The sequence below is a fragment of the Pelmatolapia mariae genome, linkage group LG16_19, assembly GCF_036321145.2.
Source record: "Pelmatolapia mariae isolate MD_Pm_ZW linkage group LG16_19, Pm_UMD_F_2, whole genome shotgun sequence".
Classification (NCBI taxonomy): domain Eukaryota; kingdom Metazoa; phylum Chordata; class Actinopteri; order Cichliformes; family Cichlidae; genus Pelmatolapia; species Pelmatolapia mariae.
In genome coordinates this window covers 46372104-46400082 of record NC_086241.1, presented here as the reverse complement: position 1 = coordinate 46400082, position 27979 = coordinate 46372104, and the positions used below count along the sequence as shown (strand labels likewise).

At 40.6% G+C, this 27979-nt stretch overlaps 1 protein-coding gene across 1 annotated transcript in view; it reads left to right on the top strand.

Annotated features, from left to right (window-relative positions):
• The window catches only part of gfra4a (GDNF family receptor alpha 4a), a 142941-nt gene extending 122113 nt beyond the window's left edge, over positions 1 to 20828 (top strand). Inside the window, exons 6-8 of the mRNA XM_063499603.1 lie at positions 1267 to 1401; positions 12691 to 12860; positions 16863 to 20828. Of these exons, the coding sequence (XP_063355673.1) occupies positions 1267 to 1401; positions 12691 to 12860; positions 16863 to 17009 (452 nt within the window). The 3' untranslated portion in view covers positions 17010 to 20828. The remainder of the gene's footprint in view (positions 1 to 1266; positions 1402 to 12690; positions 12861 to 16862) is intronic.
• Positions 20829 to 27979: the final 7151 nt, after the last annotated feature.

The window sequence follows — 27979 nt, the reverse complement described above, 5'->3', positions numbered from 1 at the left end:
AAGGGTGTGGGGGGAGAGGGGGGTTGCTGGAAACTGAAGTAGACAGATAAAGGAAGACAGAGACAGAAAGCTGTGCAGCACAGATTGGCCATTGTAGACAACTCAAGACGAAGTGAAACTCTGAGGTGCTGTTGTTTGGAAGTCCCAGAAAAATCAATAGAGGTAAATCAGAACTTTTTTTTGTTTTGTTTTGCCACACTGCCTCAAAGTGCAGCAATTTTATCCTCACCCTCTTTAAAAAATACAAGCTAGAAGGCTTCCCGGGGAATGACTTTCCAATCATTTCCCACTGAAAGGTTGAAAAGATTCAAAATGAAAAGAAAGAATCTGACGGCGCCTGAATTTTGTGTCTCAGGCCGCTGCTCTTATCAGAGTTTGCCAGGCTGCCTACGGTGGTGGATGCGCATGTTTGGGGAGTTCATAAGTGTAAAAGAAAACCTAAACAACTGCTGCGGTACTTGGATGCTTGGATCTGTTGTAACATCAACAAAGTAGGAAGGTTGCAAGAGATCAAGAGGATAAGCTAGCAGCGATGCACTGTATGTATGATAAATTCACCCACGATGAAAATCACATTTTTGAATAATCACCAGTTACACAGACAGAGTATTTTTAGCTGTGTATTTGCTATTTTCAAACCAAGACATAATACAGTAAGATTTCTTTGCCTGACTCGGTCCCAGCTGGTGTCAGGCTGCGGCACTAACTAACCTGCCCGTCTGTGTCCCTGTGCGCATTCACTCCGTTTTCATCCGTTCCTCTTTTTAAATTCCTCTCACTTTCCCTCTCAATGAATACATTTACATACGCACTAATAACTCAGTCTTAACATGATTAGGGCAATGCCGGGATGATAGAAATTGCCATGTAAATGCCTTTATTTGATTATCGTAATCAGAGTAAGGTCATAATCAGGCTAAGCGTAACAAGATTAAATCAGCCAGAATTCAGCTCGAATGACATCAAACTTCTCAGTCAGACAAGTTTTTGGGGGGTTTTCTTTGGAAACTGCAGTTTTTATGAGGCGCTTACGAGCAGAGTGTAGCACGGGGAGACAGGCGGAATAGCTTGAATAACAAAAAAAGATGTTAAATATTCCGCACAGTTCGGCTAAATCAAAGAGATAGCTTCCTTTTTATGCAAGCTCGCTTAAGGTCAGATTCAATCACTGCATCGTAAAGACAGTAATGTGAGGAGATGTGTTGGCTCAGTACGCCTGTAAACATACAGAAATGTGTTGTTTTCCACCTCTCCTGCCCTCAACAGGAAGCACAATAACTCCCAACTACCTTGACAACTCCACCTCCAATGTGGGACCCTGGTGCTCCTGCGCAGCGAGTGGCAACCACAGGGAACAATGCAGCGACTTTCTCACTTTTTTCCATGACAACATCTGCCTGAGTAAGTAACAACTGCAGATAGAAAGAGAGAGAGACCTCTGGCAACAGAGAAGCAATTACAACCCAGACTAAGAACCAGAGCAAGTGCGAGAATTAAGAAAGTCTAGTTGTGAACAGAATAATCTGTGACGCTTTTATTGTGGTGCAAAAATCCCTTTGATGAACAAAACAGCCTGACTCCCCACACGGGAGTCAGGCTGTTTTGTACATAGATGAGAAACAGAACAGACAGAGAGGTAGTCATTATTTTACTTACTTACTTACTTGCGTTTTCACTTGAACTGTGTTGAAGTGAAAATATACACTTTATTGGGTAGACCTCTTCAACGGCCCTTAAAAACAAATATCAGATTAGCCAATCACATGGCAACAACTCAACACTTTGAGTTGCTGCAATGTTAAGATGACCTGCTGAAGTTCAAATTAAGTATCAGAATGATGATTTTGAGTGATTTTGAACATGACATGGTTGTTGGTGCCAGACAGGCTGGTCAGGCTGAGTGTTTCAGAATCTGCTGATCGACAGAGATTTGCCCACCCAATGATCTATAGGGTTGAAAGAAAATGGTCTGAAAACGAGAAGGTATCTAGTGAGAGTTAGTTCTCTGGGTGAAAATGCCCTGTTGATGCTAGAGGTCAGAGGAGACTATTTCAAGTTGATAGGAAAGCTACAATAACTCAACCAACCAGGATATATATCTCTGAATGCACAACTGGTAAAACCTTGAAACAGATCGCCTATCGCAGTAGAAAACTACACTGGGTGTTATTGCTGTCAGCAGAGAAAGGGTAACTGAGGCTATAATTTGCTCAGGCTCACCAAACCTGAACAATAGACGAACGGAAAAATGTTTGCTGGTCTGATGAGTCTTAATTTCTGTGACGATATTCAAGTGGTAGGGTCAGAATCTGGTTTAAACAGCAGGAACACATGGATCCATCCTGCTATGTATCAGTGGTTCATGCTACTGGTGGTGTAATGATCTGGTGAATGACTTCTTGGCACACTTTAGGTGACTTAGTGCCAATTAAAATCCCATAGTGTACCTGAGTACTGCTGCTGATCATGTCCATCCCCTTATGAACACAATGCACCAATAAAGACATTCTTAAACATGACAATGAGTTCACTGTATTCAAATAGATGGTCACCAGTTGTCAGTCCAATAGAGCTGAGATCTGATGATGAAATTGTGTGACGCTATCATGTTAATATGAACCAAAATCTGCGAGGAATGTTTCCAGCACCTTGTTGGATCAATGCCATGAATAATTAAGGCAGTTCTGATAATGCATTTACTTTTCTGTTGGATGGTCCATTTAAAATTGACCATTGTAACTTGGTAACACACTGCCAGCTATTATCCACTCCCCACTCCTTCTTTGGGACTTAAAACAAATGGACCTTTCAAACTGCAGCCAACCAGCAGACCACCAGAGCTACTTTTATGGTGCAGAGCACAATTCAAAATTTTATATAAAAATGTGGCAATTTGAATCAGAAATAGCAACCTGCCAAAAGTTGTGTCATGAAATTATGGCTGCGTATTTGTGTGATTTTTTCTCTAGAAGAGTAATATTTTGGGGAGAAAAACAAATTTAAAGACTTAATTTGTAGGTTTACTAGAAAAGAATATGCACTACTACTGTGCTGTACATGTAATTTGAGTTTATAAAGTAATGTATTTGTGAAAAAAAGTTATAACAAAAGAACTGCATCACATTTGCTTCACTGACAGAAGAAAAATTAGTCTTTTCTCACAAATTTGTGACTTTAATCTCTGAGAATTTTTATATTGTAAATTTGGTACGTGTAAGAATAAGAAGGTTTTTTGGGGGGTTTTGGTCCTCTTAAACTTGTGAGTCATTCCTGGTTATTTTCAAACATAAAATCTGAATCATCCAGCCTTTAATAGTGGAAATTATTGTTAGATTATTACCCTCAACTGTGCTGCTAAACATCACTTTGCTTTTACCGTGTTTGAAAAGTATTCTTGGGAAAGCTCGTTCTAGTGACACATCAGCGACAAAGTAAAAAGCCGCTCTTTCCCCCTTGTTATCGTTTCAGTCAATACTCATTTATTTATTTTCACAATTAAACTGTCAGATAAACAGCACTGTGAATTATGGCAGCGGTAGACCAGTGACACTAATGAAACACACTGGGTTAACACAAATATCACATATGTTTGTTTATGCGACTCGCAGGGAGTTTTATCACGCCAGAAAACAAAAATAACAATAATAGCATGTTTTCTTAATTAGCAGTGCATTCTGCTGATAAACTGCAGCTGGTGTTACATTAGAATTATCCACCAATCCGGTGTAATCTTTTATTCATCCAGCAACGACAACAAAACGGCTATGATGATACGGGATCATCCCTCCGAATGAATGATAGCGCCAGTGACAGAAGAATGACATTAGTGACAAAGTAATACAAACTGTAGCTGCTGGTGTCTCACACACACACACACACACACACACACTGGAATTTATTTGGGGTTATTATATTTTTTCTAACAACAAAAGCAGACATGTTCTTACAAAGCTGTCAGCGTGAATAACAACATCAGTGACAAACCACAGACACCAGACGTTGGACTGTGTGACTGTAGTGACACTACAAAGCAAACTGCAACTGATATTCAGGGTCAGTTTATACATATGTTCAACTGTGACAGAACAGCCAAGTACCAAACTCTCATCAGATGTCAGATAAACGGCCTCTTATCACTGATTTAACCAGACACTACAGCAACATAAACCCTGCCACGAGTGATCCGATGATGTCGGCGTGTTAACTGTGCTGCTGTTATTGCAGCATCTCACCCTCTGCTCCTCTGCCTTCACATGATCGCTCTATTTTTCCTGGCTTTTGGTCTTAAGTGTGAAATTTACATCAACACCTATGATTGAAGCCTGCAAATGTACTCGTTTCAGACTGCACAGCTTTCCACGCACCTGTTTATTCTTTACACTGTACAATAAAGCAGAAATACACACTTGATTTTTCATGTCAGGGAATAATAAAAGGATTTAAAAGCTGGTCAAAGATAGTGAGATGAACCATACACTAGATGCCAAAAACGTCTTTTTTTTAGCATTTAAATTTTTTCAAACTTCTCAAACTCTGCTTGACCAGCTGACGTCTCCCAGAAACAATTAATATAATCATAATGTGTATAAAAAGCTATACAGCAGTAGACCCAGGGGCAGCAGATGTTCACCAAGCAATTTTGCAATTTTGGATGCTTAATAAGACAAAGTATGAAGATTCAAACAAACCTTATTAACAGAAAACAAGGTACACTGTGGCTCAGTAGTTTTAAAAAACAGGCCTTTGGATATTTATTAAAATCCATCCATTCGCTTCTGCTTATCTTTTTTAGGGAGCCTATTCCAGCTGTCTTAGGGCAAGAGGCAGGGTACACCCTGGACAGGTCGCCAGTCTGTCGCAGGGCTCCCGCATTCACTCCTATGGGCAATTAAGTGTTTCCAATTAACCTATCCCCACTAAATGCATGTCTTTGGACTGTGGGAGGAAGCCAGAATACCCGGGGAGAACCCACACAAACACGGGGAGAACATGCAAACTCCACACAGAAAGACCCCGGCCTGATGGTGGAATTGAACTCAGAACCTTGTTAGGCAACCGTGCTAACCACTGTGCCACCGTGTTGGCCTTTATTAAAATCTTGCTTTAAAACTCAAAGTTACCAATTCTCCATAGAATGAATTAGATTACAGGTAAGACCTGGCTGATGGATGTCTTGCTGTCCAGTGAAACTCCTCACGGGCATCCTGCAGTCAGGAATTAGACTTGCTATGGCAGCTCCTGTGTGCTGTTTACAGTAAGCTCCTTAAAGACCCAGAAAAACAGAGCTCAGAGTGACTGGCCTCATTTTCCTGCATCTTGGCCAAAAGTGGAAACGGCTTGAGCGAACAGCTGAAGTCAAACATTCTACATGCGATGATAAGGATTAACAAGTTTCTAATGGGAAAGGACCAGCAGTGCATGTCACACTCATCTCAGCTGGAATTTAGTTGCTCGTCTAATACTCGGGCAGACAACACTTCTTTTTGGGGGGGAGAAAGTGTCCGTAATGAATTGGCAAAGAGAGTTTGGATTGGATCCAATAATTGGGGAAATGAATGCGCCCTGGGAGAGTTCCTCAGTGTTTGCTTTCTCCCATGTTTCCCGTATAATCACAGCGTGTAAAGAATTGTTATTCATTTTGAGTACAGAGGAAGACTCTCCTGTCTTCAGTGATCGTTCAGTTTTACAAATGGACAGCGACATCATCATCATCGGTTAAATAAATCCTCCTTGTCTTTTTTGTGTGTAAATTTCTTACAACTGAATCCACCGTTATTTTGCGCACAACCCCGCCCTTGTGCTGGGGCCTGCTTGCTGAGACAGGACTTCAGATGGCCTTTGATGACTTTGTAATTGAGCCTAATTTGGTTTCCTGCCTCCGAACTAATGAGGCGGACAGAGAGAATAGTGGCAGGGAAGAATACAGTTGTTTGCAGACAGGGGAGGGGGAAACTGCCGGGAAAGAAACCCTTCCCTGTATGGAGCGAGCTCAGTCAGGTTTTAAAAACAGCTGTCACCCCACCTTACTTCCTCATCACGGCGGTAATAGTCGCATCACTATGCAGAGCAGCAGCTCTGGACCTCTTCATTCTGTGCGTGGCAGGGAAAAAAAAGAGAGGACAGATGGAGGTGAAGCTAATTTTATTTCTGCAATTATGTAAAATCTTTTCTGGAACTTAAATTGGTATTATAAGAGGGAAAAGTGAGGGTGGCCAACAATACAGTTGGGGACAGAACCGGGGCATGCATAGGATGGGCTCTGCATTAATGCCCCAGGGAACCTGTGAAGTCAGTAAAAGAGGAAAAAAAGCCCTCAGGAGGAAACTTAAAAGTGGAAGAGATGGCTGTGCTTAAACAGCCGTGGCCAAACATTTACAAAGAAACTGTCACAACAGCTTACCACTAAAGATATCAATTGGCACTTCATCTCTGCGTGATGGCGGGTGGTGAGGCATGGTGGCGAGCAGCTGGAGTTGCATCCTTCGCTTCTCTCATCCGTCACCCTGCCAGGGAATTGCTGTGCGCTGCCGAACCCTAACTGCACGCTTTGAGCGCACTGGCACACTTTCCCACCTGTCCTACCAATTCTAATGACCCACAGCACCATTAGTGTGGCAGCCTTATATATGTATATATAGCCTCAAATGGGATCAGTGTTTGATTTCGTCTCACTGTCAATTCATTGAGATTCTGTTGCAACATGCATTCCCTAATTAGCTGCAGGGCTAAAGGAACAAGCAGGTCACCCTTCCAGCAGCTCCAGTGCTCGATGCTGATGCTCAAGTCAAGGCTCTGCATTGACTGGTGCAGAATTTTATTTGCAGAGGCAAACTATCTCAGGAGGAACGATCAATTTGTTTATGATCCTGTGAGAAATCAATGTCTGTGCGTCACACGCTGATACTCCGCTGAAGACTCTGAATTCACATCACTGAAATTCAGTGAATCGCTTCTGGGTTTTTTCCCCCTCAGGAACAGCTGGAAAATGACGGTTTTTCTTGTCTCACGCTCACATTCATCTTACAGTATAAGCTATGGTTATTAATTGATGGATCTCACAGTCATGTCTTTATTTTGAGCATATTTTAATTGAAGTGACTTTCATGAAAACGTAATTGCTGCTGAGTAACCCATTAGCCAAATGAGAATGAATGCCTATAGAATATTAATTCATTATATGGTCATAATTCATTCTGGTTGCTATAAATCCAACAACTTGATGTAATGAGTTTCCTTATAAATCCAGCAGACAGTAAATTGTACACAGGAAACATAATGTGATATTCCTCGCAGTCACAGGCTTCTTATGGTGCTTTTAAATAATCAGTGATCATTTTGTCAAACCTTTACAGAAAGGTGACAGATTTTTGAGGGTCTTAAATACATTAAAGAAAACCAGTTCATAGTCCAGTATCCATGTCTGCCTTCTCTGACTTTCTCCACCTTCCTGCTCTGTGTCAACACTCTGCTAACCAAACTTTTCTGTCTGTATTTTACGCTCCTGTAATTTTACTGCATACTTTTGGTAGACAGTGAAGGTAGGAAATGTTATCTGTTTCAATCACTCGAGTATTCAAACAGAAATATCAACAGCATCTGTTTGATTGAATTACATCCAAATTTGAACATCTGTTTCCTATGCTCCTGCGAAAAGAGAAAAAGATCTCTGAATTTTTCTAGTCATTATAAATTTGCCTACAAGAGATTTTAATGACAATGGATGGCAGGCAGTAGTCTGTGGAAGTACACATAATGTAAGCCTGATCTTTGATATGTATATTTGTGTGAAAAAGTACGTTTTCACACGACTCCATAGCCCTCTGTCAAACTAAATACACCCCATGACTCAGTAGCTTGTAGAAGCACCTTTGGTACTACTAACTTGAAGTAGTTTGAAGTAATTGATATTTTATTAGTTTATCTTTGTGGCTCACTCTTCTTTACAGCATTGCTTCACTTCATTGAGGTTTACAGGTACTAATTTATACACTGTGCTCTCAAGATTCGATGTTTTCCAGGTATTATATAGTGGATAAAGGGTGGTGATACTTTTTCTGCAGTAATAATTCAATCACTTGTTGACAAAATTACCAACACCACTGGTTGAATGCAGCCATAAACCATGACAGAGCCTCCACCGTGTTTTATAGATGTCTCTGGACACTCAATGTTGTACCTTCCTGGCCTCCTCCTTGCATACTGACGACCTGTTTACACTTGTGTAATTTAACATATCTGCATTTGCCATCCTTCCACTGAGACCTTTTCTGATGATGCTTTAGCAAATAACAGATTAACTGAAGGGCCAGAGCATCTCTCAGGTCATGTGCCGGGTCTTTCATAGATTTTTTTTTTCCTGCTAGTTAAAATACTTTTAATGAGCTGATAGTTTTTTAAGCTTTCCTCTCTTTCTTTTGTCCTTCACTATGGCACACTGTACACCATGCTGAGAATGCTTTTAACTAAAAGGGTCTTAAAATATTATCACATCTTTGGAAAGCTAAGTTCAATTTCTCTAGCCACAGCCAGGCCTGATTACTGCCACACCTGTTCTCCATCAAGAACTCTTAAATAGGACCTGCCTGACAAAGTGGAGTAGACCTTGTCTGCTGTCTTTGTGTAATATTTACATTTGTTTGATGATCTGAAACATTTAAGTGTAACAAAGAAATAATATAGGAAGTCAGGAAGAAGCGAAACACTTTTTCACACCACTGTAGCAGTCCACACTAAAGTCAAGTTACATTTGTTTCAAAAGTTACATTTTAGTAGATATCTCACATTCCACTGTGGTTTCCATTTGAGTGACATTTCATTGGCTTGTAAAATGTTCTGAGTAGAGATCCATACTGTACTACATCCCCTCCAGGTACACAGACCAGTATTACACACCAGTGGTTTTAAAAAATGAAAATACATTTATGCAATATATATAAATCTGTATCTAAAGTTTAGATTCTAATAGTATTATGACTCATTGTTTGCTGCATGAGGAGCAGATTTAGGCTTTGGACAGTCAAAACCTTTTGCATGCTAGAGCTGTATAGTGGTGGCATTGTGCCTTTGGTGAGTTTCTCTTTTCAACCAACCAACACATTAAGGGACATAATGTTTTAAGACCGGATGTGTTTAATGACACTAAAAAAACCTTCACATTTCACGTTTTAAACATTATGATTGTTAGCACATCATTTTCAGCATCTTTTCTTTGCTGGATGGATAACTTCACACATCTGAAGTTGCTGAAAACGTGATGTTAACATCCAGTATCTGGCTCTTTAGATGTTAAATGTTCCACTTAGTGTGAGCTAGTTAAAAACGCTGTGTGACATTCGACATTTATACAGTACAAATAAATATGCAGTACTTCAGAATCCCAACCGTCTATCAAACACACTTTAAAAGCTTACAGCTGTAAGAAAATGCTACCATTACAATTTTGATTAAATCTGCATTTGAACTGACACAAGCTGTCGCCGGTGGTGTCAGTGGATGACAAAAACCTCTGGGTCATCCTGTAATCGGAAATCTTTGGGGCACGATACCGAACCCCCATATTGATAAAGATAATATGAAATCAAAACACTTTGTGGGCAAGGACAGTTTGAAATGTAAAGCGCTTTTGGTGGTCGATAAGACAAGAAAAGCATCAAAGACCTTTTTACTTTTCTTTTTTGTGCTTTTGTTAAACATAATTGCTCACTGTTGCTGCCGGCTACCGCATAAAAACCTATTTAACCTCACCATTGTGTGGTGATTGGATGTTATGACTCAGCTGCTATTCTGTGTTTAGTCATTACTTCACATTCCCAACTTACGATGCCGTATGCAGAGGACGCTGCACTTCAGTGTATTCTCAAGTGGGACTGAGGAAAGTTTAATTATGCCGTATAGAGAAACTTTGCACAGCGTTGGCCCATCGTTCTCCTCTCGAGTGTTAAGTGCGGGGCCAGTAACCACCCATGCCAATCAATGAACCCTCTTGTTCTCGCTAATCAACAACTACCCCTCTGCTCTTTCATAACATTGTCATACAAGTCACAACAGGTGTGTCCTTTATTAAAAACAAATGTTGTCCAATCAGTTTGTTCATTAAAACCCCACCGTCTAACACACTCATCTATTTCTAACATTTCACAATGAGATTAATTTCCACATTTCACTTGTATTACTGCAGTGGAGCACTTTCAGCACGTATTGTGATGGTTTGTGTGCGTTGGCGCTCCACCGCCCATGACCCTGTGTGGTGCTCTTATTTTACTAAAGAGAGAATTCTGCCAGGTTGAGAGGGTCTGAGAGTGTATGTCCTTGGTTTTTACTGAGTGAATGAAAGCACTGGAAAATATGAAAATCCTGCTGCATAATTTTGTGTAATTTGACCTTCCTTTAAAATCAATCACTGTGCATAAAATCAAACATTGTACATATAAAGTCCGTCTTGATTATACATTGCACAAGGCATGAATTTAAACAAAGCATATAAGACTTCTAGTTCCAGGACTAGATCTGTTGTTAAGTACAACTCAGAAGGATTTAAGGCTCTGGGTTGTTGCTATGGGATGCCTGATTAAGTGAAACCAAAAAGTTGGAGCTGGTATATGTTTGGAAGGAGAAACAAAAAACTCAAAATTTATATGGAGCAGAAATGTTGAGTCAACAAAGAAAAATGCTGTAAATCAAATTTTCTCTCAATGAATTCAACGCACACAGCCGCGCCAGTCAAGCTAAGATAACTTCTAGCTGGCTCCAACCATTGCTGCAGGAGGTGTTTTCAGTCCTCCAGACACTTGGGGTCACATGTGCATATGCATTCTGTGCACAAGCCTCATTTCCACTCCCATCTCTGGCCTCAAAATAAATGTAGAGACTCCGTCTGCCTATTATTTGGATTGTTTGTGCCACAAGTTATAAAACACGGCAATGAAAACAATAAAGAAGATGTGCAAGACTGTGTAAATTCAGAAAAAACAAATGAGTGCTACAAAAGACAGGCTAAAAAGTACATCGGTTCACACAAGGGAAGCATTAAGTATGGCTTCAGCTATTTATAGTGTCGCAGTTACCAATAATAATGATAACAACAGTGGCCTCATACAATTTAGTGGACACTAAATTCTTTGCAGTGAAGTCCATGTGGATAAATTATGCATATTAATATAAGTAAGTGTGTTTGCAAGTAGAAAAATAATATATATAAGAAACTCAAGCCCTGAATACTTGTTTGTTTTATTTTCATGTTAAATTCTGTTTTAAATTTCTAGTTCCACTGCACCCTTTCAGACCTGACTCTCTCCAAAAAGCATGTGTGCGATCTGACTTGTGTGTGTAGTCTGCACATTGTTTCTGTCATAAATACTTTGTGTGGTAGAAAGAACATGCACGTGTCTTTTTTGTGCACTTACATCATTTATATATCCAGCCCCAGAACAACAAAGGTGATAATTACACTTATTAGAAGACACATGCACAACTGTTATTATGCACTGCTACTCAAGATCTGCCTTACATTCAGCTTCTCCCACTATTTTCTACATAATATGACTCCATCTCACAGACACGGTATTTTTTGCCTCATGCTTAACCACCGTTCTCTCCACATGCACCATAATTTGTTCCTAACTGTCAGTTTCACTTACACGCACCATAACTTCCTAACTACCAGTCCCTTCTTTTTTAGTCATCTGTCTCACACGAACAACTTTACCAAGGTGATAATAGTGTAGTGTGGGTACTTTTTGGCCTTGCAAACCTGCACTGCAACCAGAAGCAACACATTATTTATTCATTTATTTATTTTGCAATGATGTCCTTATAATAAGCTGTGAATATTGTGAGATTTATGGATACATCTTTAGTTTGGAGAAAACCAGCAGGAAAACCAGTACACTAGAATAGCAAAGTGGTAGCTAAGAGATTTAGCAACCAGGCATGCTTGCAGGGAATTAATTAATAATTATTTTATAACATAATTATAGTTCTCATTTTGCTGTTACATGTTCCTGCATTACATCTGACTGCTGGAGCCCTTGCCTCACAGATTGACGTAATTAAAACCAAAGCCTCCATCTGTATCTCAGGCATTTTTCCATAGTTTGTTTACGTCTCTTACATAAAAAAGTGAGTTTTGGCTCACACTTTCTTTCTTTCTGTCTTGTTTAAGAGCAGACAGAGCACAAGTTTGCTTTTTTTATCGCCTGAGGAATAACACACTGAAACTGATTCCCCAGGTGTGAATAACACAGGTAGCTCCTTACACCGGTGGCCCAGCAAAGAACCAAGATGTGTAAATTTGAAAACTGTGAACTGTGGCTGAAGCATTCACTGCTTATTTAGGGACATTTTACACGTTTCTTTCTAAACTACTAAGGTTTTCCTTCCTGTGTGTGGTAGCTGCTTCTTCTTTCTTTTTGGTGTTTTGAACTGCCAAATCCAGGGTGAAATTAATGCTTCAGCTCAACAAGCCTGATGAGTCACAATGCAAAGTTGACCACCTTGCAATTTTGGGCCTCTTGTACGTAGTTGTAAAGTGGCCAATCACAATCAAAAGAGTTATGCAGGAGAAAAAAGCAAAAGAACACTTGAGGTGATGACTCATGTAAAAATGATCAAAGTCTCCTGATTTTTCAGCATGAATGTATCTATTAAGCTTCCAGTCGTGTCAGTGTATCTGCTGCTGCTCTTTTGTTCCAGAAAATGCCATTCAGGCCTTTGGAAACGGATCGGATGTGAAAACGGGGGCCAGTCAGCCTGGAGTGTCCAGTCCAGCAACGGACAACCATAGCCCACACTTGGCAACCACTGCCCCGGGCATCGCTATGGAAACAGAGCAGAACATTCTGCGAGCACAGATACCTACTCAGGTGAGACGAGATGGAAGACTGAAAATATGATGTACGGCCTTCTCCAAACACACGCGCTAATGGAGACGGCCTCTCTGAGAGTCGGGTCATAAAGCCACATATATCTTTAAGTGTTTGTTTTAACTTAGTGGGAGCAGCAGATGGATGAGATTTACACAGCCTGGATAATTCACACAGCACTGGGTCACAGAGAAGTTGAGATGAAGAGAATTTATTTGGCATCTCGTGCAGAAAATTCACTTCTTTATTTGAGCATCTGAATTCTAGGTGTCCTCAGTGGGTCAAGAAGCATCAAGAATGAAAATCAAGAAGCTTTTCTTTGCCTTTTAAACTCACTTATGTGCTTGCTTTTACTTAGTAAATACCAGAATCTCTGGGAAAAACTGCCCCTTTCCCCTATATGCCTGAAATTTGGCTGCTAATAGTAATTGGCACTGAGTAAAGATATTTTTAATGTCTGAAGTTTTGCAGGAGTCCAATAAAAGATAAAGCATGCCCATGCTGTGGTTTCTATATTATATGTGCTTTATATCCTGTGACAAGCTATTATTGACTCATTAACTCAATACACTGACCGGGCTCTCCAGCTCAGCGGAGACTAACCCGGGGGTACGAGTGAACTGAGGCATCTTTAACATTCGCTTTAACTTTATTGATTGCAGTGTTGTCATTAGATCGATTGAGCACATAGCCAAGCAAAAAACAAAACAAAAGAACACATGGAGAGTAAATGATATAAATTGATTTAAACAAAGGTAAACAAATGAAACTGGAGCACAAAATACCAAACCTACAGATGACATAGTGTGCAAATATGCATGTAAAACAAGGAATTAAAAAGTAATGTGAATCAAAGTATTTATACGTAAATAATTATGTTCTTAAAAATGTCAAAAAGACATTTTTTGAAATGTAATGTTGTTTAGGAATTAGTAAAAAAAACTAATTTGCAACTAAAACAAAATGAAACTCAGAAAGTGCGAGAACATGTCAGATTAAAGCAAACATTTGGTTAATTGTTCATTCTTTGTTGATACATTTTTCACTTCCACATAGATAAAAACATTTAATAGCATTAATCCTGACAAACAGGTCAGCCATGGCGAAAAAAAAGAAGTACATCAAGGTTTTAGTTAATAAGACTAACAAAAATCGACTGGTAAAATCATCATTTAGTAAACACAACTTCAGATGAACAATAACACATGAAGTATTACAAAATGTCCTTAATTATTTAACAAAAACTGAGGGAAAAATACAAAAGCAGTGCGTGGAAATCTAAGTACACCTTTACTGTTTCCATAGGAATTAAAGAGAGTAAGTAGCAGCCAGTGCTGCTAATCAAATGCACTTGATTAATTCCACTCACCACTTTTTACTCTCCAAGTGTTTCCACAGAAATGCAGCGTGTCATTGAATTTTTCTATTCTCGCTCCCTAATCTGTTTTTCTTATCTTGCTACGCTTTCTTTATTTTCTCTTCCCCCCTCACCCCCTAACCATTTGAGTGACATCAGCAATGGTCTTAGAGAAGCATTGTTCATTCTCTACTCATCTCGTACTCTACAGCCCTCAGTTAGCATGTCAGATGTTGAAGTTAGTGACAGTAAAACTAGAAAAAGACTGAACAAGTACAAATTATGAACACAGTACAGGTTAGGTTTGCAAAGTTGCATCTGAAGAAACAGGAAAAACACCTCATGTGAACAGTAAAGCACGGTGGTGGAGTGGGTGTGATTTGGGTTTATTTTGCAGCCATACAGTAAGACCTGAACTCCTCTGAATGCTAAGGTTAGTTAAACTCATAGCTAAAGCTTGGCCCAAATTTGGTCATGCAACAAGGCAATGACACCGAGCATAGCAGCAAATCTGCAAAAGAATGGCTGAGAAAGAAAAAGATGTTGCAATGTGAAAGACTTCACCCTGTTTGTTGTGCTATTGTGGGAAGTTGCAACGAAGATTAGGCCAAAATTCCTCTGCAATCATGTGGGAGACTGAAAAAGTCATACAGAAAAAAATAAGATATTTGACTGATTCAAGCAGATTTTTTGGGTTTAGTTTTTGTTGAATAAACAGTAACAGTGTCATATATCCTGTGCTGTTTTTCTTAGTTTGTATTCAGACAATTTCAGAACATACTGATTTTTATTATGTCCTGATATGTGAAACTTAAAATTGAAGGATATCATGACTGAATCACTGTATGTTTTTTAAAGACTTATGAGTTTAAAAAAGTCTGTAGATACCCATTGTTTTTTTTACATACCAACTGTATAGCACACAAACACAGCAAAATCAGCAGAATGACTTTCCAGCTCTAGAAATCCGACCATCCAAGGAGCACATAACTGTGAGGTTTGAGTTGTCCCTGGCTTTGGAGTGTCCAGGATGGTTTTCTTTTCGTCCTGTGTGTACACCATCAGCTTGAACATACAGAAACTGCTTCTTCATTCACACCATTACCAGGTTCTGTAAACCCCATTAACAAAGCCCATACAATGCAGTCATAAAGCAAACAACTACTGAATTCTGTTGGACATAAATTTTAATGTGAACAGCCTGTTTTGCATTAAACATGCACACAGTATTGCAGATTTTAATAATGAGGAGAAATTTATAAATTATGTAATTTCCATCAGGGAAAAGAAATTTGTTCCATGCATTATGCTCCAAATGGGAACCCAAAAAAATAATGCTGTAGATAACATAATTGACAGTCTGGCAACAGATATAAATAAACTTGACAAGCTAAATTTATAAGTAGGCCACTTACTTAGTTCCAGGGGAAAAGCTGCGGAAAAATGGCCAAAACCCAAATTATATCTTTTTGCCCCGAGTCCTCTGAACGGTGTGCCCCACATGCAATTGTTTCAATAGTCTGTATCATCCTTTCACCGCAGCAGAGCTAACAGTACGGTAAAGAGACTCTGTTGAACATAAACGTTTTGTCACCTGATAGTCGAATGTCAAATGAGGTTTGGATAACATACGACTGACTTGACACCAGTCAAAGTTAATTGAATCTGTAAATTAATTCTGGACAGCTGCCTCAGAGTCGTAACAGCAGATATGACCAAACAATATCCTGTCACATTGTTTTTAAACTGTCAAGCAATACAGCTCCAGTCTTTAGTACCTCACAAATGAGGTACGAGAGGTAGGAGTGGGCGGAAAACACCCAATTTCTAATTAAATATTTTAATTGACGCATTTTCATCCTGTTTGTTTGTTTGATTAAATTCAAAATGCTCCTTTTCAAGTAGGAAGTTGTGATTTCATTATCCAATTTCTTTTTAATACATAGTTTCATACATATTGGTGACACAGTTTATCTGTTATAAGCTCACTAATGGCCTGATGGATGTTGAAAGGTTAAAACTTGTTTAATTTAAATGTAATAGTATTTTACCCCAAGATGAGTTATTTGTTTCAGGGTCACGGTGGGGCTTGGATTTAATGTGTGCTGTCATAAGGCTGGGTATTCGTGGATCAGGTGCCGAGTATATCACAGGGCTAACGCAGAGAGACAGACACACGCTCACATTCCCACCCACAGCCAATTTAGAATCACCAATCAGCCTAACATGCATGTCTGTGGACTGTGGGAGGAAGCCGGAGGACCCGGAGGGAGCCCACACGGGCTCAAGGAGAATATGCAAACGCCACACAGAGAGGGTATTAATTGTAGTGTTACAGCTATTATCTGTTTGCATAAATCAAGAGAATGAAGGGGAAAAAATGATGATGGTGATTGAAGAGTTTACTCTGAATACGTCTGCAGCCAAAAAAAGCCATCTCTTGCTGTGAAATTGCATCAGGTTGATAAGTGGCTATGTCCTTGGCATTGCTTATCTTATTTTTCCACTGTGGATGCGGAAAATTTGGCCATTATAACCACATAGATGCTCATAAAATCGCTGAAGATATGTTTCAACAGATTTTGTTGTATTCCTGTTAAACATAAATGGATGTTTCAGACACAGATTTACATGTTTTCTTTCAGGTAAACGAGAACGACAGATTGTGGGACGATGACGGAGACTCCACTCTTCCATATCCGGGCCTTTTAGACCACGGAGCTGAGCCCGTCTGCCTCTCCATGCCGCTGCTCGGCCTGGGCTTGCTGCTCCTCGTGCTCTCCAGTCCGTAAGAGGCCTCGGTTTGCCCGGCCTCCAAAGACAAACGTCAAGATCCAAGGGGGAGGGGTTGGGGCACCAGATGAAAAAAACCTGAAAACAGCCATTTTCTATGTGTCACGTGACGGTGAGGGAAAGGGTCAGCTTCGTCTTACCCTACTCCCCTCTCCCTTTCTGTCACAAAAATCACACTTAATCTCTATTTGTGAATCATGACTGAGAGCAGATGTGTTGTGCAGCCCACACCCTTGCAAAGACCACCTGAGTATGTACCACTACAGTGCCATGGGAGGGGGGAGGGGATCAAGAGGAAGTACACATTTCCTGCTTCACACCTGCCCAAACATAAACTTTTCCACACAACACACACACATACAAGCAGACTTCACTTCATCTGAAAATAACATCCAAACAGTGAAAACGGCCAGCGAGATCAGAAGGTGTACAGCAAAAGACACTGATGACCCAGTGCAGGAAAACTCTTAAATATATACATATGAAACAGCACAATTTTTTTCTTTTCTTTTGTTCTTGAACATTCCTTGGTGTAAAAGAAAAATACTCAATGTTAAGACTTTTCTCGCAGATGAACTGTGATGACGTGTTACACGAAATTTAAGCTGGAGTGTGTGTGTGTGTGTGTGTGTGTGCTCAGCTTCGCTCTTTATTTCTTCGAAACGCACATTTTAAATTTCGAACTGTTCGTTTGCTACCCGGGATGTTAGATGGAAGCACATCGAGTCAAATCGCAGTGAAAATTCTTTGATCGTTGTCGTGCTCTATGTTTCAGGTATGAAGAGTTCATTTCCAAAACAAAGAATATATAAATATATATATATAAATATCTCTAAAATAGGAAATTTAAGTTTAAAATTTAACATTCAAAGAAGATAGAAGTGTATTATGTCATCACACAAGGACCTACATTACTTTAATGTACTTTGTACATGTTTTTTCAAATGGTGGATACCTCACTTTGGAAGGGGACTCTTCATATAGTCATTCATTAAGCTTTAAGTGTGAAGGCCTACAAAATATCTTGGATCTGTTCCTTTTATAGAACTTAAAAAAAAGACACAATCATGTGAAGTGGAAAGAGGTTGAGACAAGTTTATATTTTTTCAAAAGTAAGTGGACTTTGTTGCAGAAAATACAGATGTGTATTGACAAGTTTGTGACCATTCATGCTTTGCTGGTAAAGAGGGATACGGTTGCTTTAGTCAGTGCACATTTGAATGGATGGTTGGATGCATCTGTCTTTGTGGGATGAAAGCAGTAACTCGCCTGCTACCTGCAGGGAATCTACGTTCAGCGTGGGACGGTGAAGAATTTGCACTGTAAAAGCACAGCTTTGCGTGGTGGAGCGGACATGTCTACAGGAGGCGCTCGAGAGTGGGGTGTAGGGACAACCTTCAGTACTGCCACAGAATACAGTTTATTCACCTGCATTGCTAAACAATGCTGATTTTTACACAATGAAAATCAGCTGCGATGAGGAAATGATGGACCTAAGAAACTCCAGATAAGGACGTTCTACTTTGCCGGGCGAATTCTACAAGAAGGACGCAAGTTTATACTTCCTCGGTGATGCTCATGTCATTTCAGTGTGTTTTAACAGGTGTGGGGAAACAGTTGTACTATCTTAAAGAACCAGTTCACTCAAATCACAAATATTCTCACTCTCAAAAAGTCACATGGATATATTGAAGACCGCTTTAGTGAAAATAGTGCAGCCCATTTATATGCACTTACGTGGAAAGCTTAAAGCAGAGAGAGCACACATCCCTGCCCTTCCGGTGTGTAGGTTTGAATAGCCAGAAGGCGGGGAGTAAAGGAGGAGCTGCAGTGGAGGTGTGTTGCAAAGCGGCTTGCAGAGGCACTGCAACCAGGATTACTAGCTGAGTTCGACTTAGCGGTCTGCCAGAACTAATGCGATGCTCGGTTTTGGTTTTATTTTCGCAGCTTTTAGAAGAGAATACTCACTGGTCGGTTCATCATGGATACCTGTCAAAATCCATTTCAATCCAGTATAACAGCTCTGCGATAACTCTACTTTTACAAACATGTCTTCATTTTCTGTTTTTCTAGATGTTTTCAAAAAAGTTTACTATGAGGGTAAAAGAGGGTGTTGGGTGAAATTTCATCTGCATTACATTTAAAAGTATACCTAGTATAGTCTGGCCCCTGGAAGACGTTTTAATTTAAATTACATATAATTGTCATCTAGGGATATTGTGGCTCTTAAGGGAAATGTGTTTATAAGCTAAATACTTCACTGCATTTACCAGCTGGTCGGTATGTTTGCCAGTTGTTTACAGCCGAGCAGTTAGGGTACAAAGACTTTAGAAGGCAGTTTCTGGTAAAAGTCAGCTCAAACAGAAAATGCTTAAAAGATCGTGCACAGTCATCAGACATTTCTCTCCCCAATATGCTAAACATTGTGTTGCCGACAGCAGTTTCATAGAAAGATATAGGTACTCAAACTGTACTACAGTGGATTTATTAATGGTTAAAAAACTATTTGCTGTTTTTACTGACTTCTTAAAGATGAACTAGAAGCCAAAAATATCTTATAGATGGGCAGATCTCACAGAGCATGTCAATTGGCGCTTTAGCTGCTTCGGATTCACTGAGAAGAACCCTCCCATGGATTGTGAATAAGCAGTATATAAATGGATTTTGGTAAAGCTGCCCTGCAGCCCTTTTCCTAAAGACAGGTAGTCAAACTGTCAGTGAAGGAGTCCTACTAATGTAAAGTGTCCTACTGAGGAAGCATTTACTATAACTCAAAAGTTCCTGTTTTAGTGGAATATGATTAACTAAGTACCAGTAAACGTTACATTAACAATTAAGTTAAATTAAAATGTGTTTTTATTGTTCAAATTAGTAAAATGTTTTTTAAAAAGTCGTATAATTATATATTATATATGCAGAGGCCCCATTAATGAATTCGGTGCAAAAGGAGCAACAAACAGAAAATGTATCTGTTTGGTGTTGTTTTAATCTGGGATTATCCACAGTAACTAATGACGACTAACTGCTGATGGAAGGACACATTCCTGTTGAGTTTGGCAGAGGATAAAAAGATGTGTGCCCAGTGCTCACACACGAAATCACCTCTCTGCATTCAAGTGGTGTGTTTGTTTTGTCGTTTGGGTGAACTGGCGCTTTTGTTTTCGCATAAGAAAAATCACCTTCATCTATGTACGTTTTGACACATCAGCGAGTCTGAGGGCCCCCGTTGGTTTGCACAAAGCCTCTGTCTCATATCATGATGTGTCACCAGCTGAGCGCCCTGTTTTGATTTGTCCTGTGTTTTATCAGTCAGCGTGCATCGCGGTGCCGTGAGGTGACCGACCAACCTGCTCCCTGTTCGTCTGCGCTGGCAGAATCCCTGATGTGACATGTGTCACTTCCAGAAATAAAGATGACATTGTAAATGGAGGTGAATTCTGACCACTTTCTTGTAAAAGGGGGGAGAGACTTTTTTTCACCCGTCTAGAAATTTCTGGGTCCCTTGACAAGATGTGACTGTTGACCTCGATCTGAGTTCAGCTCTCTGTATTCCCCCTTGGCATCCAGTTAAAAATCCATGTTTCATCACACACAGGGCGTGATTTGTAAAGATGTTATAGTACAGTGTATATACTACACAGTGAATACCATATATATGATGTCTATAAAATTCATACCTTGAGTAAAAATAAAAAAGGATTTTATCCAAAGTTTTGCTTTTGATATGTCAGAGAAAATCACAGAGGAGCTAATTCTGACATGAAAACTTTACAAAGCACAACTTTGAGCCCAAGCTTGAGCATCAGGAAACTTTAATAAATGAGACCCCTGGTGTAAATAAACCTAGAGCAAATTGGTGTTTCTTCTAAACTACTCTATACCTTAAGGCTATAATGCAAGGATGTGTTTGTGAGGCAGCTGAGGTGAGGCACACTGCAGCTGGAAATAGCCACAGAAACACTCGATGCTGTGGTTTTTGGAAAATCAGCAACCCACACACAAAGAAGCCTGACAGTAGCCAAATATAACTAGAAATCACCTCACAACATCTTCTGAAAGTTGCTGTTTGGCTAAAGAAAAAGGCTCAGCCCGTCATTCTTCCAAATTGAGACTCCAGCTGCACGTGTGCGCCACCTGTGCTTTGCATATTGCGGCTGTAATTGGTGCTGTTCTCTATGTTTTGGGTCAACAGCTATGTGGGACAGACCTCCTGCTGTCCCACATACTGGAGCTGTTAGTTCTGTGGCTGCTGCTGCTAGTGCTGAAGGCTGATAAAAAGCTAAAAATCTGACCACCAACGGGCAGCTAAGTACTGCACGACGTCCTAAACTGACTTCTGAAGTTCAGAAACAAATATCTGCAAGAGTGTTTACTGACTTGTGACACTTTATGGCTACTTAAACTCAACTGTAGAATTATTACATTTAAAGAGATCAAAATAAGCTTAAAACAAACTAAATGCTAAGTGAAGAAACAGATTCTCTTAAATCGGAGGTCAGCAAGCTGTTTTTGTTGGCACTGGACCATAAAATCCATAATGAAATATCAAAATGCTGTTTTTCAATTAGTCTGAGCTGGAGAAATCTTGCTTCTGTTGAGGTCACTGATTTATATTTCTAATGATGGCTCACCTGATTCAGACAGGTCTGTCTCAGAAGCTTGATAAACTGCTGTATAGGACTTTCACCAGGGAGAGTTGGCTTCATATCCTGTTTTGAGTCCTGTGAAAAAGTCATTCAAAAGATTCTAGAAGCATCTTTCAGCACAATCACTTCAGGTTAAGCCTCTTTCTTTAGTACGGCTTTCAGTCTCTCACATCATTGTGGATTAATTTTGGCCCACTCTTTAGTTTACTGAAGTTTGCAAACATTCATCTATGCGCAGCTCTCTGAAGGTCCCAACACTGCATTTCATTGAAATCAGTTGAAGTCTGGGCTTTGACCTTCATTCTTTTACCCCAGACATTCTGCTGTAGATTGGCTGCTGTGCTCAGGATCATTGTATGACACAATTTCTGCCAAGTTTTAGCTGTCAGACGGAAGGCCTCACATGTGACTTTAGATTACTTTGGTATACAGAGGAGTTCATGGTCAACTCAGTGACTATAAGGTGCTCAGGATCTGTGGCTGCAAAACGATTCCAAACCATTACTTCTCTCCTACTGTGTTGAAAATTACCGTAGGATGTTTGTGCTGATATGCTGTGTTTTCACCAAATGTGGTGCTATGCATGTTGACCGAACATCTCTACTTTTGAAGTACTTGAGATACTTGAAGTACTTGAAGTAAACTGTGTTGGCAGATTCTTTTTAAAGAGGAGAGTGTTTCTCCTTGCCATATTTCAAAAATAAGCCATACTTGAACATGAACTTTAACATGTAACGTGCTAACTGAGGCCTGTAGAGTCTGAGATGTAAGTTTGGGGTTTTTGCAGTTTCTGAGCGTTGCACAGTCTGAGCTCAGGATGAACTTGTTGGCGTGTCCAGTCTAGTGAAGATTGGAGCGTTGTGCTGACGCAAACCTGAATGCTTCAGTCCAGAAATGTGTCAAAACATCTTCTTTTACAGAAGCGCTCACACTTGCTGATAAGCAATTAATCAAGTGCTTTTGATTAGCAGGACCTGGCTGCTACTTACCATTTTAAACCCTATTGAACCAGTAATGTGGAGGCATTGAAGGCTTTGCAGGTGGAGAGCTATCTTTATTTCAAATTTTGCAATTTTTCCACATTAAAAAGTTTGTTTGCTTGAGGCATGTGCATACGCAGACACTTCCAAACACTTTCAGCATATTAGTTACAAGACAAAACAGCATCATAAAGACAAACAAGCCCATGATCGATGTGAGCTGCTTCCCACTGGTCACAGTCACCTGTGACTGCTGAGTTGTTTCTACTCATTTTATGATGACACATTTCTGCTTGTAGCTGCTGTTATGTGTAGGTTTTTCTGTCAAATCACAAAGGGAAAGTTTTACCAACCAGACGTCACAGATCTTAGAAAATTCCTCTCATCCACTGTTGCAGACATATTACTTTACAGGCATTTTGCACTACTGGCAACATCTTGGACAACAGCTATCATATTAAAGGCCTTTTGTTTGGGAGCTACAGCGCATGAGCAAACAGGGATTTTCCTCACATGATGGATTTACTGCAGATTGTTAATGAGTGAAGTCCTTTAACATAACAAGAGAGGGGAGGGGAAGGGTGGGTATCAGCATCAGTCAGAATCTGACAACCCAGCATAAAGAAGGAAACTAAAGACGGACTGATGGAAGAAACTTCCCTGAGAAACATTTACTAATTGTCATAATGTGTCAGAACGACACATGAGAAGAAGGTGGGAAAAAAGACGTCTGTGACAGAAAAACACAAATGCAGCACTTCTGAGAATTCCATCTCACCATGTAACCTTTGTTCAGCAAATTTGAAACACGATGGGGGGATTTTTTTCTCTTTCCCCCCCACAGACGTTATTGTCCCTGACAGCTCTGCTGAAAAACCAGCCGAATCAAAGCTGAGGAGAGATAATTACATTAGACTGTTTGATGAAAGCAATAAAGTCTGGATGACCCGAAAATGGGCAGACGCATGTAAAGTCTGCAAACAATATCTGCTTACTCGGAATTAGACTCAGATGATGAGGAGGAGGAGAGGGAGGAGGAGGAGGAGAGGGGAGGATGGTTTCATAAACAGCAATGCTGTAATGTGAAGGAGGAAAAAAGAAAGAGAGGAAAAATAAAAGTCTCATTATCAGCCAGCTGCTACAGAGCAGAGTGTGCAGCCTGTCATAATGATTGGGATGGATTTAGTCAAAGACTTGGAATCAAAGGACAGCACCTAATCATCTGTTTACACCGTATAGGAGCTCCTCGGGCGGAGAGAGAACAGGGTCGGAGCAGGTAGTGGGGAGAGAGAGGTAGGGAAGGAGGGAGAAGAGAAACAGAGTGAGAGATGAATAGATAGGAGGGGGCAGAAAGGAGGTGCATTGGAGGATAGAAGAGAGAAAGGAATTAAGTGAGTGGGACTGGGAACATTTAGGAAACGAAAGAGGGAGAAAAGAGAAGGAATAAATAGAAATAAATCAGAGAGGGAACAGCAAAAGAGGACAACGAGAAAAAAAGGATTAAGAGAGAGGCAAGAGAAGACCGAAACAACGAGGAGAACAGACGTGACAGGGATTAAAAACAAGAGTAGGTGAGAGAGAGAAAGAGAGATGGAAAGGTGAGATGACAGGAAGGAAGGTAGTGGGAGGAAGAGGGGGAAGAGTGAGAGAAACTGAAAAGGAGACAAAAAAAAGAGAGAGAGAGAGGAAAGGATTTAAGGGAAGGAAAGATCAGAGAAAAGCGAGAAGAAAGGAGCATCAAAGCAAAGAGGGGTGCCAGGAATCAGGGAAAGAGGAGATATGAGCAGGAGAGTTGAGAAATGACAGATGAACATAAGTGTGTGATGTATGGAGGAAAATAATTAGGAAGGGAAAGAATCAAAGAAAGATGGACAGCAAAAAGGAGTGGAGACAGACATGAGAAGAGAAGGAGAAAGGAAGGGAGGGGAAAGACAAACAAAAAGGGGAAGGATGTGAAAGATGAGACGAGGGATCTGTGTGTGAAAGGGAATATGGGAGGAATGAAAAAAGAGGACAGAGGAGAAGAGAGAGACGAAAGGAACTGGGAAAGGAGGGGAAACGGGGAGAAAGATGCAGGGAACATGGAGATGAAAGAGAAGAAAATGGAAAGGAGAAGTATGGAAAGAAGAAAGGAAAAGAAGGAGAGAGGAAAAAGTTGAGGGATCAAAGACAGAAATAGATGAGAAGAGGAAAGGAAAGGGACACAAAATAAGGGACATGGAACATCTGCATCTAAAAAGGGGGTGGCAACATAAAAAACAAAAAACAAAAAATGGGTTAAATGAGAAGAGTGGATGAACAACACATGAGGGGGGAAAGGAAGAAACATGAAGATGGGGCCATGACTCAAAAAAGAAAGAAAAAACAGATCAGGAAGGAAGTGAAAAGAGGAGAGTGAGAGATGGCAACAAAAGGAGACATGGAGTGAGTGAGAGGGAGGGAGGGAGTGGCAGACACAGAGATTAAAGGGAGAGAAAGAATAAAGGAGAGATGGAGAAAGACTGGTGATGAATAATTGCTGGTGAGAATACAGCAGCTCAGCGACACTCAGCCTCTCCTGCCGCCGCTTAGCTCAAGGGCTCGGAAACATCAACCGCGGCATTAAAAATAGCAGTGATTATTTGAAAACAGGCCCGGGGAAAAGTGTATTTACAAATAATAATTCTCAACATTTGTTTTTGCCTTACTTGAAGCAGCAGATGGGAGGGGTGGATCACAATCTGACAACTGAACGTGGGGAAAACATGTCTTTCTAAAGCGACGCTTTTAACCCACAGACAGACATCGTGACACCTGCGAGGCCCGTTTGAAAGATACAAGCTCGGCTGGACAATCCAGGACCTGCTAGACTGGCATACAAATTGAACGCGCAAGCTAACCTGAGCTCTTCTATGCGACCTGGCAAAACAAGTCAAGACTAGGAACAGTAACAAATCTGTGTTACAATAAGTCGAAGTTGACGGAGCAGAGTGACATGAAAGGCTGTTATGATGGATTTTCATTGCAGTTCCAGTTACTAGTGCCCTCTTACTTTTGCCACATGAGGCCAGGCAATGCTGTGCACCAGGAGGAACCCAGGACCCACTGCACCAGTGTAGTCTGACACTGGTGCAGTGGGTCCTGGGTTCCTCTGAGAAGGTCTGAGAAGGATTTCATGCCAATACCTATGGGTAGTGTCTAGCACTTTCTTAAAACAGGATGGTTCTTGGGCTCGATTCCACCATCTGTCCAGGATCTTTCTGTGTGAAGTTTGCATGTTTGCACATCTGCATGGGCTCCCTCCTACAGTCCAAAGACATCTAGTTGGTGGGGTTAGGTTAACTGGTGATTCTAAATTGCTCATAGCGTGAGTGTGAAAGCTTGTGTCCCTGTGACAGGGTCTACCCCGTGTCTTGCTACAATAGCTGGGATAGGATCCAGCCCTCCACAACTGTGAACTGAACAAGTGAAAGAGAATAGATGGACCTAATAGCAGTCACCAAACCAGCCATGCTGAACGATGTAGCCGGCAGCTCTGGGTGAACCTGCTCTCACCTGGGAAAAGCAGAAGGGGCCAGTGGGGGCCCTAATTCTTCTATGTTGTGGCAAATGCTAATCGGGCTCACTGTCGAGCCACCAAGTCTGTTTCTGATCATTTTGGAGACATCAACATCGGTGTCCTACTGGAGGTCATTTTGTAGCTCATCACGAGTTAAGGACCTTCTGTGGCCCTGTCCAGCTCTCTTGGAGTAGCTGTCTGTCTGCTGGAATCTTCTCCATGCTCTCGAGACTGTGCTGGGAGACACAGCAGACCTTTTGGCACTGATTGATGAGCCACAATGTACTACAGTCAGAAAAAATGTCAATTTTTTCACCTGCAAAACCACTGCTTTTGAGGTCGTCCCACTGTTGCCCCTCTAGTGCCCCTGTTGTTAATGTCATTAACAGCAAAGCAGCTGAAACTGATGAACAACCCCCTCTGCTACTTAACTGATCAGATCAATATCCCAGAAGTTCGACTGACTTGACGCTATACTCTGATCATAAGTATATCCTTTATGTATTTATTTTTTATAAGAAAGTAGGAGAAAATCCAAACTGTCAAAGGAAAAAGAATGAAAAAGTGGCACAGTGGCCTTTAGTTCGCTCTTTCAGCCTTGCTTGGTTCACTGCATTAATGATTTTATCATTTACATGGTGCCTTCTTTTACTCCTTAACTTTGAGTGCAAATACCAGCACACCACGGACTCTGAGAACAGGTTAGATTTAAAAACTCAAACACTTCTTCAAACAGGTATTGTGGATTTTTGTTGCGGCTTACTGTTAATAGGCCACAGGGCACTTAATGTTCTCTGTCTTTTTAAAGCAAATAGCAGCAGAGGATGGAAGTGAAAGGAAATAAAAATGGACCAGGCCACCTGGGCCAGACTGGACTTCAACTGAAGAGCTGGCTCTCCACCAAATTACTGACAGGGCGGCGCAGTGGGGGTCTCATTTGCGGTAAAGTAGGCTGATTGGACATTCCTGCCGTTTGTGTCATAGGTTTATTATCACAGGGCGTGCTGTGTTGCTTTGTAATTTCATTTGGAAATGATTGGCGATGCTTGCGGAGAATGTTGGAATATTTCCAGTGATTTAGCAAAGGGACGAGGACTCGTTATCTGGAGAAAAAGTGAGTAAACGCTGTTAAAAGACAACCGAGTCTTCCTGTGCACTCTCTACATCATCACAAAGCAGAAGCAGGGAGGAACATACAGCATACTGTACATTACTACTGAGACAGCGCTACAGACACAACCTTTAAAACAAGAATATCTCACTTTAATTTGCGAGAGGATGTGCGAGCTGTGTACTAAAGTTATCTTTCCAGGAAAACGGAATATTCTTGCATGAAAGAAAGCAAACTGAAGGGAAAAAAAATGCTCCAAATCCAACCACTTCAGAAAGGACTGATAAATAAATGCATGCTGACAAACACAAATGCACATATGCACATCTTACACGTTATCTAAAAAAAAAAAACTGTTGCATTACAGGCTGAAAAACAGTGAAAAAGTTCCCATCTTTAAATTACTCTGTGTTTGGAATACAGGTTCATCATCCTGTCAGTGGCAGCTCTGCCTCAACAACTGGTCAAGGTGTACTGCCTGTAGGTCATTATCAGTCTGCACTACCACCTCAGAGCCCCCTTTACCTCCAACTAATAGGACAGAGCATGCAACATGCACATTACGTGTCATGCTCAAGTATTTTCAAGCACTGAAATCTGTCCTTTAATTGTAAAGTGGTCACTTTATTACCAGGTCTTGTTCCAGCAAGAGCTACATTATGATGCATTTGTGCACCTGAGTAAGTGTTGGAGT